The sequence below is a fragment of the Natator depressus genome, chromosome 1, assembly GCF_965152275.1.
Source record: "Natator depressus isolate rNatDep1 chromosome 1, rNatDep2.hap1, whole genome shotgun sequence".
Taxonomy (NCBI): Eukaryota; Metazoa; Chordata; order Testudines; family Cheloniidae; genus Natator; species Natator depressus.
In genome coordinates, this window is record NC_134234.1 from 209,297,083 (window position 1) to 209,313,957 (window position 16,875).

At 44.3% G+C, this 16,875-nt stretch overlaps 1 protein-coding gene across 1 annotated transcript in view; it reads right to left on the reverse strand.

Moving 5' to 3' along the window:
* Window positions 1–16,875, reverse strand: part of EPHA1 (EPH receptor A1) — a 64,515-nt gene that overhangs the window by 39,702 nt on the left and 7,938 nt on the right. The window contains exon 2 of the mRNA XM_074934692.1: window positions 11,410–11,477. Within this exon, the coding sequence (XP_074790793.1) occupies window positions 11,410–11,477 (68 nt within the window). The remainder of the gene's footprint in view (window positions 1–11,409; window positions 11,478–16,875) is intronic.

A 16,875-nucleotide genomic window follows, 5' to 3' on the forward strand; every position in this document is an offset into this window, starting at 1 on the left:
ACAAGAAACTAGCTGATAGGTGAGAGCTGAGCCTATGTAATAATGCTAAGTCATGCAAATTTGAAAATTAAGAGAAGGACTAGAGACCAAGTTATTTGTGAAATAACTGATGACCAGGTCAAAACAAAGTTTTTGTGAAAAACTGACTGTGAAAAATAATAGGGTAGTTGCAGGGCTAGTGAGAAGTTGTGCTTCCCAAATGGAAGCATTAATAAGTAGCAAAACAACTGAAGTGCATTTAATTAAAGATGTATACAGAGGTATAAGATAGAACACAAGGATAAACAGCGGAGTGTGCAGTAAGTGTGGAAGCAATTGCAATACCACACACAGATATCTAGAATAAGGAATATAGTGTCAAGCATGCAATAAAAGCAAGTATTGTGCAAGTGTCACTCACAACAGACTGCAAATAAATACAGTAGCCAAATATATTCACGAACATTGATCTGGATGATGCAAGCACAGTTGAGTGTCTCAATACATTTACCAAAAAAAAATCTATAAGTGTGGCATTTTATGGTAGACACTGGAGTTGAGTTGCAATGTAATCATAGCAAACATATATAAAAAAATTAGTGATTGTTCAATGCTGAAGTTGAAAATGTCATGAACACAAAAGAAGCCCATGTGGCAAAATTACATTGGCATATCAATAGGCACAGATACCACTCTGTTTGAAATAGCCGAACAAGAAGAACTGGAAGTCCCCTGTGTGCTTGGGCTGAAGAGCAGACTGAAAATGCAGCTAATCAGCAGGTATATAACTTGTCTACAGGAAGCAGAATGTGAATGAATAATAAAACACATGAGACTTCTCATCACCCTTGATCCAAAATTGATGTAAATCTATTTCTTTTAAAGAAAAAAATTACTGTAGTTTTTAAAATTGTGTTATTCTACAACACACCAAGTAGCAGGATAATAAATGTGTTGTAAATCAGTTTGCTTACTTTTAGGATTCCAGATGAATTCATAACAGATATCTTGAAGTATATCAGTTCAAGTATCCCATGCTAATCTGTACAGTTTAGTGTGCTAGGAGAAAAGTCAAGACAAATAATAAAGGAGTTGATTTAAAGAGTCCTGATGAATTCAAGGGATCTGTCTTTAGTTAGCATTGTGAGAATATCACAACAGACTTCACAATGCTTTACTGGATTCACTAGCTCAGAGACTCATAGATACGACAAAATATTTCTAAACCCTCTGATAAACTCCTTGAGAAAAGACAATTAATTCTGAAATAGTTATAAGAGCTATAGGCCCCATCTTGACAGGCCCAGAAAGTTCTGTTTTTCAATCATGTTTGCTTAAAATGGGTTCTTAACAGTCATTAAGATGCAGACTAACACACTTTCATACATTTTAGCCTGTGACTTAGACCTCGCCCAGACTAGGATTTAAGGTTTTACAGCATGCTACCTACCACATACACCCTTTAGAAGTCTATTTTCTTTTTTGCGGATACAGACTAACACGGCTGCTACTCTGAAACCTGTCATTATTGTAGAGAAGACACTGCCCATGTAAGTTAAAGCTTAGCTTGCCCACTAAGCTTTAAACATGAGTTTTGAATGTGTTAAAGGAAACAATGTCTACACTAGATATTTTTAAATGTGTTAGTTAGCAAGTTAGCTAGCACATGCTAACATCACACCTTGAAGTCTAGACAAGGCCTTGTCAAGTACTGAGTGCTTTTCAATCACATTAAGCAACTTGACTGAAGAAAAAAGAAAACACACCTTTTTGCCCATTGTGGTCAAAACTCAATAACTGAAAAAGGTACAGTTCTGTTCCCACAGACAATCTCCTCTCTAAACCCAAGTGACCATATCCACAAAGTAAACTGAAAATTCCTCCCAGCAAGAAATGCTTGCTGCCTCTATAGCTAAGCAGACAGATGATGACTTGAAAGCTCCAGGTTATCCACCACTGATGAGGCCTTTGCAGATTTGTGGGTGGAGGCAACAAATCGTTTCTTTGCTCCTGTATAGATGTTAGCTTTCAAACATTCTTTATGTCACAAGTCAGCTTAATTTGGGCCACAGTTTCACCACAAGGTACTCTAACCATCACCGCTCCCGAGTCATTTGTGGCAGCCCATTCTCCTATCAAAATTACCTCAGAGGACAGAAGAGGGTGAGAGGTCTTTTTATGTGTCATTGTGCCAAAGAAACAGAATTATGCTCCGACCAGGCCATCAAAAGAGTGGTCTGTCAGAATTCATCCTCAAAGTCATCCAAAAGCAACCTGGTTTCATTAGCTTCTGAGGTAAGATCCGTATAATAGGTTCCATCACTTCAGTGAGAGAGGTGAGCCCTTGACCATGAAAGAGAGGGTAATAGCTAGTCCATGACAAGAGTATAACTCTACTCCTCTCCTCCTCTCTTATCCACGTATGTCTAGCTATATGCCCCAAATCAATAACATCCAGAATAAACGTCACCCAGCAACTCCTAAAACCACTGCCAGAGGAAACTCAAATCATCTCAAGCAGAGCCTGTGAACATGTGTGGCATGGCCAATACACCAACACTGTCCCCATCCGAACTCCAACCGTATGTCTTACACACAAGCTAAGCACATTCACACAAATCCAGTTTGGAATGGGAGATCCTGCATTTGAGAACAGCAGTAACCACCAAATCCCAATCCTCCTTCCAGTCCTTTAGCTATTAATCAAGCTGCTTAAGCTATTCATTGTTAACCTAGCCATTTTTATTCAAGAATTTTATGAACTGATCCTGATTTGCTTGGAATATGTTGTTATTTCCAATTTTTTGGAGGAATAGCTTTCAAACTGAATTGTTCATGAACTGTTCGTTTCAACAACATAAAAACAGCCCTACTGAGTCAGACCAACGGTCCATATAGCCCAGTATCCTGTTTTCCAACAGTGGCCAATGCCAGATGCTTCAGAGAGAATGAACAAAACAGGCAATCATCAAGTGATCCATCCCCGTCATCCGATTCCAGCTTCTGGCAATCAGAGGCTAGGGATACCTAGAGCATGAGGTTGCATCCCTGACCATCTTGGCTAATAGTCATTGATGGACCTGTCCTACATGAACTTATTTAATTCTATTTTGAACCCTGCTATGGTTTTGGCCTTCACAACATCCTTTGGTAACAAGTTCCACAGGTTAACTGTGCGTTGTGTGAAGAATTACTTCCTTTTGCTTATTTTAAACCAGCTGCCTATTAATTTAATTGGGTGACCCCTGGTTCTTGTGTTAGGTGAAAATATAAATAACACTTCCTTATTCTCTTTCTCCACACCATTCATGACTTTATAGACCTCTGTCCTATCCCCTCTTAGTTATCTCTTTTCCAAACTGAAAAGTCCCAGTTTTGTAATCTCTGCTCATACAGAAGCTGTTCCATATCCTTAATCATTTTTTGTTGCCCTTCTCTGTATCTTTTCCAACTTTTATATATCTTTTTTAAGATGGGGTGACCAGAACTGCACACAATATTCAAGGTATGGGCATACCATAGATGTATATAGTGGCATTATGATATTTTCTATTTTATTTTCTACTCCTTTCTTAATGGTTCCTAACATTCTGTTAGCTTTTTTGACTACCGCTGCACATTGAGAAGATGTTTTCAGAGAACTATCCAAAATAACTCCAAGATCTCTTTCTTGAGTGGCAACAGCTAATTCACAGCCCATCATTTTGTATGTATAATTGGGATTATGTTTTCTAATGTGCATCATTTTGCATATATCAACATTGAATTTCATCTGCCATTTTGTTGCTCATTCACCCAGTTTTGTGAGATCCCTTTTTAACTCTGTTTTAAATTTAACTATCCTAAGTAATTTTGTATCATCTGAAAATTTTGCCATCTCATTGTTTATCCCTTTTTTCAGATCATTTATGAGTATGTTGAACAGTACCGGCCCCAGTACACAAACCGCTATTTACCTCTCTCCATTCTGAATATCGACCATTTATTCCTACCCCTTGTTTTCTGTCTTTTAATCAGTTACTGATCCATGAGAGGACCTTCCATGTTATCCCATGACTGCTTAATTTGCTTAAGAGCCTTTGATGAGGGACCTTTCAAAGGCTTTCTGAAAATCCAAATATATTATATCCACTGGATCACCCTTGTCCACATGTTTGTTTATCCCCTCAAAGAATTCTAATAGATTGGTGAGACATGATTTCCTTTTACAAAAGCTATGTTGACTCTTCGCCAACAAATTATGTTAATCTATGTGTCTGATAATTCTGTTCTTTACAATAGTTATAATCAATTTGCCTGGTACTGGAGTTAGGCTTACTGGCCTATAATTACCAGAATTGCCTCTGGAGCCTTTTTAAAATTTGGTGTCATATTAGCTATCCTCCAGTCAAGTGATACAGAAGCTGATTTAAATGATAGGTTAGATATTACAGTTAGAGGTTTTGCAATTTCAGATTTGAATTCCTTCAGAACTATTGGGTGAATACCATCTGGTCCTGGGTGACTTATTACTCTTTAATTTATCAATTTGTTCCAAAACCTTCTCTATTGACACCTCAGTCTGTGACAGTTCCTCAGATTTGATACCTAAAAAGAATGGCTCAAGTATGGGAATCTCCCTCGCATTCTCAGCCTTGAAGACTGATGCAAAGAATTCATCTAGCTTCTTCGCAACAGCCTTGTCTTCCTTGAGTGTTTCTTTAGCACCTCGATCATCCAGTGGCCCCACTGATTGATTGGCAGGCTTCTTGCTTCTGATATGCTTAAAAAAAAATTATGCTGTTAGTTTTTGAGTCTTTGGCTAGTTGCTCTTCAGATTCTTTTTTGGCCTGCCGAATTAAACTTTTACACTTGACTTGCCAAAGTTTATGCCCCATTCTATTTTCCTCAGTAGGATTTAACTTCCAATTTTTAAAGGATGCCTTTGCCCATTGTTTTTGTGCTTGTGGCAACTTTTCATCTATTCACATTACAGTTACTGAGAAATGATCAAGCAAATCCCTGCAATCTTGTTGGTAGAAAACCAATACAGGTCAGAGATCAGGGAGTTCCATAAATGAAAAGTAATCAAACAGTCATGGAGCAGTAACCATAGAATACCCTCTCTCAGCAAGTCTCAGCTCAATGCCCTTTCAAAATAGTCTCTCACCTCTCCTATTTCACTAGGCCTCTATTAGTAACACCAGTACAACCATGGAAGTCTTTTCAATGCACATTGCAGTTAAGTCACTATCACTCTCTGCTGTACTGTACAGGCCATTTTGTAAGCAGGCAGGCTAAAAAGACAGTTTGTGTTTGTTGACTGTTCTGTAAAAGTCTCCATAAAACCCATCTGGCAACCTGGATTTCTCAGTGGTCTAAGAATATTTGCTGCCCAATATGTACAGATGAACCTAGTATTGCCAACCCCATCTGTTCAAGAATCATGAGATTTCAAAATACATGGGCTCTTCTCTTTGCCTGTGATTTCTGAGCCGTTGGGGTACAAGTGGGTCACATTCTCAAGCATTTCTCTGCAACCGCAAGGGCTAGAAACTTTTTTAAAATGGAAGGTGAGATATTCATGCAATCTCTTGATGCAAGCAGCTGGGGCATTGGGAAACTCCCCCCCTCCCTCCCACCAAATATTGTGACATGTGGCAAAACCTACTCAAAAAATAACTTTGCCACTAACAGACAGAGTTTGTTCTCTCTACCCCACTTCATCTCCCAAATCCCCTTACCTAATCACTTTAACTGGCACTCCTCACTCCCTGCTGCCTGATCCTAGGCTTTTCAACGGTTGGGGCTGCACACCTCCTCTTCAGAGTCCAAGAGTCCAAAGTGGGGTTTATATTGCTACCAATCTACTGGAGTGGAACATTTGGATTCCATACTCCCCATTAGCCAACTGGGAATATTGTATTAGTCAAAGCCACATGATGGTAGCAAGGCAGGCGGAAAGACTGAGAAGTGTTACTGGCATAACTATTTTGGTTAGAGGCGTGATTTTTTTTTTTAAAACAAAATAGTAATACTGGTAAAAGTCCTAGGGTGGATGCAGTTTTGCTAGGCTTATTCTGCTTCTTAAACTGGAATAAGTTATACTGATACAAGCACATTTATACGGATATAACTGTGATCACACTGATGGGGGGCAGGGGTGGGGGCGGGGGATTGCATAGGAATTGTCATGCCCTGTAATTGCATTCCCAGCTCCCAAGAAACATATTTTAGTTGCTGCAGCTACAATACAAAGACAGGCTCTTTGGATAGGCATTGCCAAAGTTGGCTATCCAGGCTTATCCTATGCAGATGAAGATATTATCTTGGTGCCAACTAGTGACACCCTTCCTGTGGTAATGGTATGTGGCTATGTAGCACTTCATTTTACACATAGTGCATCTTTAACTTTCTGAAGAAATCTGCTATTTTGTATGCAGTTCAGATGCCACACATTACGGAGAAGACAAAAAACCATGTAGTCTTTTCATAGAGTCTTTATTTTTGTTCTCTTATTTTGGTGAGGGGTTGGGGTTCCCTTGATCTAAAACAAAAGTAATTTTACGGAGCGTACACAATTGCTTTGTTTGTACATAACAGATAAGAGCAGAAGAAAACCAAGCACTCAGTGAGATGTGTAAATGCCAGGTCAGAGTTTGTAGTGCTGGCAACTAGAAAAGTCATACTATGATTTGTAATAATAATAGATCTCAAAGCACTTTAAAAATGAGGCCAGTATCCTTATTCCCATTTTACAGATAGGGAAACTGAGGCACAGAGAGACGCGACTTGCCCAAGGTCACCCAGCAGGTCAGTAGCACAGGCAGAATTAGAACCCAGGTTTCCTGAATTCTAATGTAAGGCTCTATCCCAGGGGTGGGCAAACTTTTTGGCCCAAGGGCCACATCAGGGTGCGAAACTGTATGGAGGGCTGGGTAGGGAAGGCTGTGCCCCCCAAACAGCCTAGTCCCAGCGCCCTACCCACCCCCACCCACTTCCCACCCACTGACTGCCCCCTCAGAACCTCCGACGCATCCAACCCCCCACCCCCGGCTCCTTGTCCCCTGACCGCCCCGATCCCTATCCACACCCCTGCCTCCTGACAGGCCCCCCAGGACTCCCATTCCCTATCCAACCCCCGCTGTTCCCCGACCCGTGACAGCCTCGCCTCAGAACCTCTGCCCCATCCAACCGCCCCCTGCTCCCTGTCCTCTGACTGCCCCCCCCAGGATCCCCTACCCAACCCCCTTTGCTGCCGCACACGCCGTCGCTGCTGCCCCCTTACCATGAAGCTCAGAGCTGCAGGAGCTCGCAGCCCTGCTGCCTGCATGGAGCCAGCCGCACTACCTGTACGGTGGCATAACTGCAGGGGAGGAGGGACAGCGGGGGAGGGGCCCGGGACTAGACTCCTCGGTCAGGAGCTCAAGGGCCTGGCAGGATGGTTCTGTGGGCCGGATGTGGCCTGCGGGCCGTAGTTTGCCCACCTCTCCTCTATCCACTAGACCAGTGGTCACCAACCAGTCAATCACGATTGACTGGTCAATCCTAGAGGAACCAACTGGGGCAGAGCTCTTCTTGACCTGCTGCTCACAAACCAGGAAGAATTAGTAGGGGAAGCAAAAGTGGATGGGAACCTGAGAGGCAGTGACCATGAGATGGTCGAGTTCAGGATCCTGACACAGGGAAGAAAGGAGAGCAGCAGAATACGGACGCTGGACTTCAGAAAAGCAGACTTTGACCCCCTCAGGGAACTGATGGGCAGGATACTTTGGGAGAAAAACATGAGGGGGAAAGGAGTCCAGGAGAGCTGGCTGTATTTTAAAGAATCCTTAGGGAGGTTTCAGGAACAAAACCATCCCGATGTGTAGAAAGAATAGTAAATATGGCAGGCGGCCAGCTTGGCTTAACAATGAAATCCTTGCTGATCTTAAACACAAAAAAGAAGCTTGCAAGAAGTGGAAGACTGGACAAATGACCAGGGAGGAGTACAAAAATATTGCTCGGGCATGCAGGAGTGAAATCAGGAAGGCCAAATGACACTTGGAGTTGCAGCTAGCAAGGGATGTGAAGGGTAACAAGAAGGGTTTCTACAGGTATGTTAGCAACAAGAAGAGGGTCAGGGAAAGTATGGGCCCCCTACTGAATGGGGGAGGCAACCTAGTGACAGAGGATGTGGAAAAAGCTAATGTACTCAATGCTTTTTTTGCCTCTGTCTTCACGAACAAGGTCAGCTCCCAGACTACTGCATGGACAGCACAGTATGGGGAGGAGGAAACCAGCCCTCTGTGGAAAAAGAAGTGGTTCAGGACTATTTAGAAAAGCTCGATGAGCACAAGTCCATGGGGCCGGATGCGCTGCATCCGAGGGTGCTAAAGAAGTTGGCGGATGTGATTGCAGAGCCATTGGCCATTATCTTTGAAAACTCATGGCGATCAAGGGAGGTCCTGGATGACTGGAAAAAGGCTAATGTAGTTCCCAGCTTTAAAAAAGGGAAGAAGGAGGATCCGGGGAACTACAGGCCAGTCAGCCTCACCTCAGTCCCTGGAAAAATCATGGAGCAGGTCCTCAAGGAATCCATTTTGAAGCACTTAGAGGAGCAGAAAGTGATCAGGAACAGTCAGCATGGATTCACCAAAGGCAAGTAATGCCTGACTAACCTATTTGCCTTCTATGATGAGATAACTGGCTATGTAGATGAGGAGAAAGCAGGTGACATGTTATTCCTGGACTTTAGCAAAGCTTTTGATAGGTCTCCCACAGTATTCTTGCCAGCAAGTTAAAGGACTTTGGGCTGGATAAATGGACTATAAGGTTGATAGAAAGCTGGCTAGATCGTCAGGCTCAACGGGTATTGATCAATGGCTCCATGTCTAGTTGGCAGCCGGTATCAAGCGGAGTGCCCCAAGGGTCGGTCCTGGGGCCGGTTTTGTTCAATATCTTCATTAATGATCTGGAGGATGGCATAGATTGCACCCTCAGCAAGTTTGCAGATGACACTAAACTGGGAGGAATGGTAGAAATGCTGGAAGGTAGGGATAGGATTCAGAGGGCACTAGACAAATTAAAGGATTGGGCCAAAAGAAATCTGATGAGGTTCAACAAGGACAAGTGCAGAGTCCTGCACTTAGGATGGAAGAATCCCATGCACTGCCACAGACTAGGGACCGAGCGGCTTGGCAGCAGTTCTGCAGAAAAGGACCTAGGGGTTACAGTGGACGAGAAGCTGGATATGAGTCAACAATGTGCCCTTGTTGCTAAGAAGGCTATCAGCATTTTGGGCTGTATAAGTAGGAGCATTGCCAGCAGATTGAGGGACATGATCATTCCCCTCTATTCGGTATTGGTGAGGCCTCATCTGGAGTACTGTGTCCAGTTTTGGGCCCCACACTACAAGGAGGACGTAGAAAAATTGGAAAAGTTCAGTGAAGGGCAACAAAAATTATTAGGGGGCTGGAGCACATGACTTATGAGGAGAGGCTGAGGGAACTGGGATTATTTAGTCTGCAAAAGAGAAGAATGAGGGGGGATTTGATAGCTGGTTTCAACTACCTGAAAGGGGGTTCCAAAGAGGATGGATCTAGACTGTTTTCAGTGGTAGCAGATGACAGAACAAGGAGTAATGGTCTCAAGTTGCAGTGGGGGAGGTTTACGTTGGATATTAGGAAAAACTTTTTCACTAGGAGGGTGGTGAAGCACTTGAATGGGTTACCTAGGCAGGTGGTGGAATCTCCTTCCTTAGAGGTTTTTAAGGTCAGGCTTGACAAAGCCCTAGCCAGGATGATTTAGTTGGGGACTGGTCCTGCGTTAAGCAGGGGATTGGACTAGATGACCTCCTGAGGTCCCTTCCAACCCTGATAGTTTATGATTCTATGATCTCCCAGTTGATCGCGATCTCCAATGGCGCCGCATAGCTGCTGCTAAGGCAGACTGTCTACGCTGGCCCCACGCCACTCCTGGAAGTGGCCAACACGGCCCTGTGGCCAGGGGTCTCCCTCTGTGCACTGCTCCTGCCTATAGGCAGAACCACCGCAACTCCCATTGGCCGGGAGAACTGCGGGGGCGGTGCTTGTAGAGAGGAGCAGCTCGTGGAGCCACGTGTCTTCTGCCCCTTCCCCCAGGGACCGCAGATGTGCGTTGACCCCTTCCAGGACTGGTGTGGGGCCAGGGTAGACAGGGTGCCTGCCTTAGCCTCGCTGCGCCCACTGCCAACCAGAGGCTGCCAGAGGTAAGTGCTGCCCAGCGGGAGGCTGCACCCGAATGCCCAGCCCTGAGCCCTCTCCCGGAGCCAGATCCCCAAGACTCACCCTGAGCCCTATCCCAGAGCCAGCACCCCAAGCCCCCTTCTCCACCCCAAACCCCCTCCTACACCCCAACCCCCTGCCCCATCCCTGACCCCCCCTCCCAGAGCCAGCACCCTGTACCCTCTCCTGCACCCCAACACTCTGCCCCAGCCTGGAGCCCCCTCCTGCACCCAAACTCCCTCCTAGAGTTTGCACCCCTCACCCCCTCCTGCACCCCAACCCATGCCCCAGGCTCAGCCCAGAGTCCCCTCCCACACTGTAAAACCCTCGGCCCCCACCCAGAGCCTGCACCCCAATCCCATAACCCAGCCGGGTCAAAGTGAGTGAGGGTGGGGAACAGTGAGCAACGGGGGGTGGTGGGGAATGGAGTGAGGGGGGCGGAGCTTTGAAGAAGGGGCAGAGCCTCAGGGAAGGCATGGGGGTAGATCCTTGGTTGCCCTTAGATTCAAAAGGTGATCTTGGGTGTAAAAAGGTTGGAGACCACTGCACTAGAACATGCTGCTTCTCCATGGGGCAGTCTCTCAATTGACTGTTCACAGTCAATTAATAATCTAGTATATTCAGTTTATAACCCCTGAGAGGGAGCGAACAGAGAGTCCCACTTATTTTCAAATTGTTCCAGATTCTTCAAAATCATTAGGAAGTAGTTCTGTCATGGGTATTTCAATGGGAGTGGGAAGCGCACACTCTACTTACAACAAGAGACAGAGGAACTCAGGTGACAAGACAGGACATCAGTTTTATTCTTCCTCCTCCTGTATTTAGATTCAACATATGAATCCATTTGAAAGATTTCATATTTAAATACCAACTGCCAATAATCACTAAAAAGTAACAACATTATTATATTTCTTTAGTAATGGGATCCATGGCACTGGACTAACAGGGGGGCCGCAGGGTAGGACTTAGGGGCATTGGCAGAGCTGTGAGGGGAGCCCAGGACTGGAATAACAGGGCGGCTGCAGGGCAGGACTGAGGGGCATTGGCAGAGCTGTGTCGGGAGGCCAGGACTGAAATACTAGGGGGAGCTGCATGGCAGGACTAAGGCTAAAACTAAGAGTCCCTTTTTGGGATTAATCCTTGATTTCTCTCCATTTCTCTCCAATACTCCAGAGTTCTGCCCTTCCTTCCCCAGCATAGTACTCACCCCTGTTTCTGGAGGATCAGGAAGCCAGCCCAGTTCACTCTGTGCAGTGCTTGTGTCCAGGAGATTCACTGAAAGCCAAAAGGAAAGGATGAGAAACCCAACTCTCACGGTTTTTGGAACAGGCATAGAGAGCCTTTCCATTTTGTCACTGCTTCTTAGCACTACTGCTTTTGACTTTCCCCATTCTATTCAATGTGACTGTATCCAGGTCATTCAGCAATGTCTGCAGCTCTGCCCCACAATTCATAGCCACATCATCTCTCCCCAGTTCCTTCTTCTCCAGCCAGGAAAAGAGCATCTTTCCCCTCCACCCATGCAACAGCATGGCTAGAGGGAGGATAGCAATAGATCGCAGTAACACTGCAGCTATCCAAAATTCTTTCCAATCCACAAACCTAGGCAGCAAAAAACCAAAGAGGAGCCCCTCCTGAAGCCCAACAGAGCAGGCTCCCTCTCAGTGCTCCCCCACCCCTCCTAAATGGGTAAGAGATACTGGGATGAATTAAAATGGGAATTCAATGCCCCAAAACTGGCATGGTAATGGAATCCTCTCCAAGAATCTCCCTTCAGAACAGGAGTAGCAAAGCCGACAGGGGGATGAAAAGAGATAAGTGCTGAGGTGACCGAACAAATTACCACCAGAAAAGGTCAATTTGTGTTGCCTCAGGGAACTAGCCAGGGCTGGGGAAGGGAGAGCAAGGAGGGTGCAGTGTAAAGAGACCACATGAAGAGTGTAACCTCCACTGTATCAGTCACAGCAACCAGGAGCCTTTAGCAGCTAGTTCATGGATGTATCACCTCCCCTACGTATGGAAAAACAATGAGGAGTCCTTGTGGCACCTTAGAGACTAACAAATTTATTTGGGCATAAGCTTTCATGGGCTAAAACCCACTTCATCAGAAGCATGGAGTGGAAAATACAGTAGGTAGGTATAAATACACAGCACATGAAAAGATGGGAGTTGCCTTACCAAGTGGGGGGACAGTGCTAACGAGTCAGTTCAATTAAGGTGGAAGTGGCCTATTCTCAACAGTAGGCCACCTTAATTGAATTGGCTCATTAGCACTGACACCCCACTTGGTAAGGCAACTCCCATCTTTTCATGTGCTGTGTATTTATAACCTGCCTACTGTATTTGCCACTCCATGCATCTGATGAAGTGGATTTTAGCCCATGAAAGCTTATGACCAAATACATTTGTTAGTCTCTAAAGTGCCACAAGGACCCCTCGTTGTTTTTGCTGATACAGACCTACACGGCTACCACTCTGAAACCTACATATGGAGCCATCCAAATGTTATTTTGGTTTTGTATTTAAGTTTCTAGGAGTCTTCCTGTCTGCAAGGGAAGCTGTTATTTTGCATTCAGCTCAGATGTAGCTGGTTGCAAAGTGAGACAAACACCATTCTCTCTCCCTCTCCCTCTTGTGCAGTCTTTACTTTGGTTTTCTTTTCCATACTGAAATTATAGAGCTTTCTTTGTTTATGGCAAACTATAACAGTGAAAACTTTATCCGTGCTTTGAAGGTGCAAAGGGCTGTACTAACATAAACTAATTAATTTCCAGGACAGATACAGGACATCATCAGCCCTAATTTGAGTATCCAGTGGGAGGGTTTCGGTCAGCTATGTTTTAGTATCAACTGTCCACAACCACCCAGTTTCTCTCTCCTCTCCCTCTGTATTTCTGTGGGGAGGTGCTTTAACTCCTCCATGTGCAGGGATGGGAATAAGAAAGAAATTTACAAGCCTTATCTCAGCATTCACCTTCCCCCATATCCCAATATCTCCCTCACTAACCTTCCATCTCCCATCCCTCATACCCACGCTGTTCAACTCATCTCTCTCCTTTGACTTTTGTATCCCATGACCTCCACCTTTCATCCCTTCCCCTTCCAAATGCACTGCCTCAACTGCTTCATGCAGTAGCTAACTCAGCAAGTGTGCAAGGGCTGCAGAATGCAGTATTGCCACTTCTCGTGGTTTTCTCATGAGTCTCAAGCTGTTTGGTGTTTTTCTTAGTGTCTTGACTCCTGGAAAGCATGTGATTAGGTGAGAATCCTGCTTTCAGTTTAGTTTCCAGCCCTCATGGTTGCTGTGAAAAAAATGAAAATGTGATCTGTGTGCACCCTAAAGTCTTGGGATCTAGAAGTAGGCCTGGCTCCAGCGTTTTTGCTGCCCCAAGCGGCAAAAACACCACAACTTGCCACTGAACGGGGAGGCAGAATCTTGCCCGCCGAACACGGAGGCAGAGTGACGGTGTGCCCGCCGAATTGCCGCCGGCGAACAAAGAAGAATTGCGTCCCCGCCACCAAATTGCCGTCGAGCGCGAAACGTGCTGTGACGGAGTGGCCACCGAATTCCTGCCGCCGCCGAGGGCGGATTTCTGCCCCAGAGCCCGACATCCTGCCGCCCCTTTACATTTGCCGCCCCAGGCACCTGCTTGGTTCGCTGGTGCCTGGAGCCGGCCCTGTCTAGAAGCCAGTCTCATGATTTTCTGAGGTTTGGCTCATGATTTTTGAATGCTTTTGTAGTTGGCAATCCTGAGGCCAGGCCTACACTATAAAGCAGGGGGTCTCAAACTGGGCGTCGGGACCCCTCAGGGGGTCACAAGGTTATTACCTGCGGGATCATGAGCTGTCAGCCTCCCCCCAAACCCCGCTTTGCCTCCAGCATTTATAGTGGTGTTAAATATATTAAAAAGTGTTTTTAATTTATAAGGGGGGGGGTCACACTCAGAGGCTTCCTATCTGAAAGGGGTCACCAGTGCAAAAGTTTGAGAACCACTGCTATAAAGCTTTGCCGGCTCTGTTGGCCAAGGTATGAAGAGGAGTGTTCCCTGATCAACAGAGCTGTGCTGACAAAAGTCCCTAGTGTAGATACAGTTATACCAGCAGAACTGCACTCTTCCATGTATTGCTTGTTTTTAGGCTTGGAAGGATTAGATTTTTACTGGTCAGTGTTAGTAACAATTCACACAAACTGATAAAAAATATTTCCATTGATAATTAAAATGTGCAGTTAGGCAAAGTAAGAAAAATGCTGCTTGAGAACTTACTAGAGTTTGATTTAAGAATATTTACTTTTTATATTTTGCCATGTGATGTTGACAATTTGTGTTTTAGCAATTATAAAGCTTTAACTTTCTGAATCTCAACATCTACTGTCATTAAATAATTGTTGTCTGACCTCCCCCCCCCTAATTTTCTACTACTGTGAAAATTTAAATTGATAAGCATTGAAAAACTGCTTAAAATAAACATTGCTATTATCCATCGAAATGATCAAAAAATAAAACCCAAATCCTGCTAAGTCTACTGGTTTGTCTTGAGGTGTGGGTTGTGTCCAGGAATAAACTATACCAGCAAAGAGTAGTTTTGCTGGTATAAGCTGCATCCTCACTAAGAGCACTTTGCTGGTATAATATTCCAGGTCAGCTATACCAGAAAAGGACTCCTAGTGTAAACCTGGCCTGAGAATTACAGTTTTGCAGCACATAGAAAAAACCCTGAAGATGCCCTGTCAACTTCCAATAGCTTTGCTCTGAGGGCCATATCCAACTGGACTGGGAAAGAACTGGGGGTGATAAAGAGCCATTTAAATAGCTGGAATCTCTCTCTTGCTTCCCCTGACTAGATCAGTGTTGCCTGCCAGCTACAGAACAAGGACAGAACAAGGAGCAATGGTCTCAAGTTGCAGTGGGGGAGGTCTAGGTTGGATATTAGAAAAAACTTTTTCATCGTGTTTTCCCCAGGAATTGAAATTAGGGGGGGGTGTTTGAATTTACGGAGGGGGAGTGGTGTCAGGGCCGATGAGGGGTGAGACTGTGAGGGTGAAGGCAGGCTGTATGTCACCACAGTAAAAACTGAAAAATGTTTCATGACCATTTTATTTAGATTTAACTCATGTTTTAAAATCATCACACAAATTAAAGTTGGCTACTCAAGCCTTCTATGAAGCACTACATCTACATCCTTCTTGGTTTCTTGTTATAATTTTGCACAACTCTGTTAATGAACTTCTTGAATGAAATGCGTTCATCTTTGGTGGCGTCTCGTGTGTCCGGTACTTCCATTCCTTCAAGTGATATGTTTATTAGTTCATTCACATGATCAGGCAGAAGGCGACTTCTTTCAGAACACAAAATTCTATTCAATCATGAAAAAGAACGCTCAACTGTGGCTGTTGTGACTGGGAGTAGCAAGAGATGAACTCCTACTTCTTTCAGCAAAGGAAACATAAAACAAAGATTGGGTTGAGCCACTAGTGATGATAAAGAAGAATCTGAAGTCAAATCTTCATTCATTCGTCATATGATATTCCACTCTGTGTTCAAATTCTCTGTTCTGTCCTGAGCAAATGGCAGCCCCATTGCTGGTAGCGCCTCACTCCACTCAACTGTCAGTGTTTTATAGGACAGGCATCTGTAAAAGCTACGTAGAGGTTGAGCAGAATCTAGAAGTTGCTGTTGTAGATTTTTAAGAATCAAGTCTGCGTACTTTTTCAGTTGTCTTAACAAACACTACTTGTCCTCTTCACTTAAGGATTCAATATAAATGCCTTCATTCATCAACTTCTGGACTGAAGTCTTTGCTTCTTCCAGTACTTTTTCAATGGATAGCTCTCTGATTGATCCAAATGTAGCTTCTATTGCTGAACAAAGATCTACTACTGTTGTAGCAGATGCCGGGATGGCATTGTTTAATAACCCAAGTGGTTTCAACAGTAGACTTACAAGAGAGAGAATGGCAATAGTCTTCTCTGAATGTAGTAGCAAAAGTAGTCCACAAGCCTCACTATTAGATCCATCCCATCTTGGTAGATACTTTACAAAGCCAGTAATAATGGCTGGAGTAATTTTAAGACAACAGCCAAGGATCGCTCATGAGAAAGCCAGCAGGTTTTCCCAGGTTGGGCTAATTTGAACTTCAGTCCCAGTGTATCTTCTATATTTTCCAAGATATTCAGTCTTTTTGGACTCTTGCTGAAAAAAGAATATAATGAAGACATTAAATTTATAGCTCTTTTAATGTCTTTTGAAGAGTCTGCAGCTCAAACTAGCACTAGTTGGAGTAGATGGCCTCTGCAGTGTGTATAGGAGAGATTAGGGTTACACTTTTCTCTGAGCAAAGCTTGTACTCCACCATGTCTTCCAGAGAAGTTTGCAGCTTCATCAAAGGCACAGGCAGCCATCTGTTTGGGGTCCAATTGACAAGCATTTAATGCTTCTAAGATGTGGGTTGCCACAGATGCAGCAGATGTGTCTTCTATAACTTGAACATCTAGAAATTCATCTACTGGCCTACCACTGACATTAAGATAACTTACACAATGACTTAATACTTGATGTCCATTTGCATCAGTGCATTCATCAGCCATGTATGCAAACTTTTTGAATGTGGTGAAAGAGTTCTTCACTTTTTCAACTGTTGAGTCTTTCACCACATACTTCTAGCCAGTCAGTTG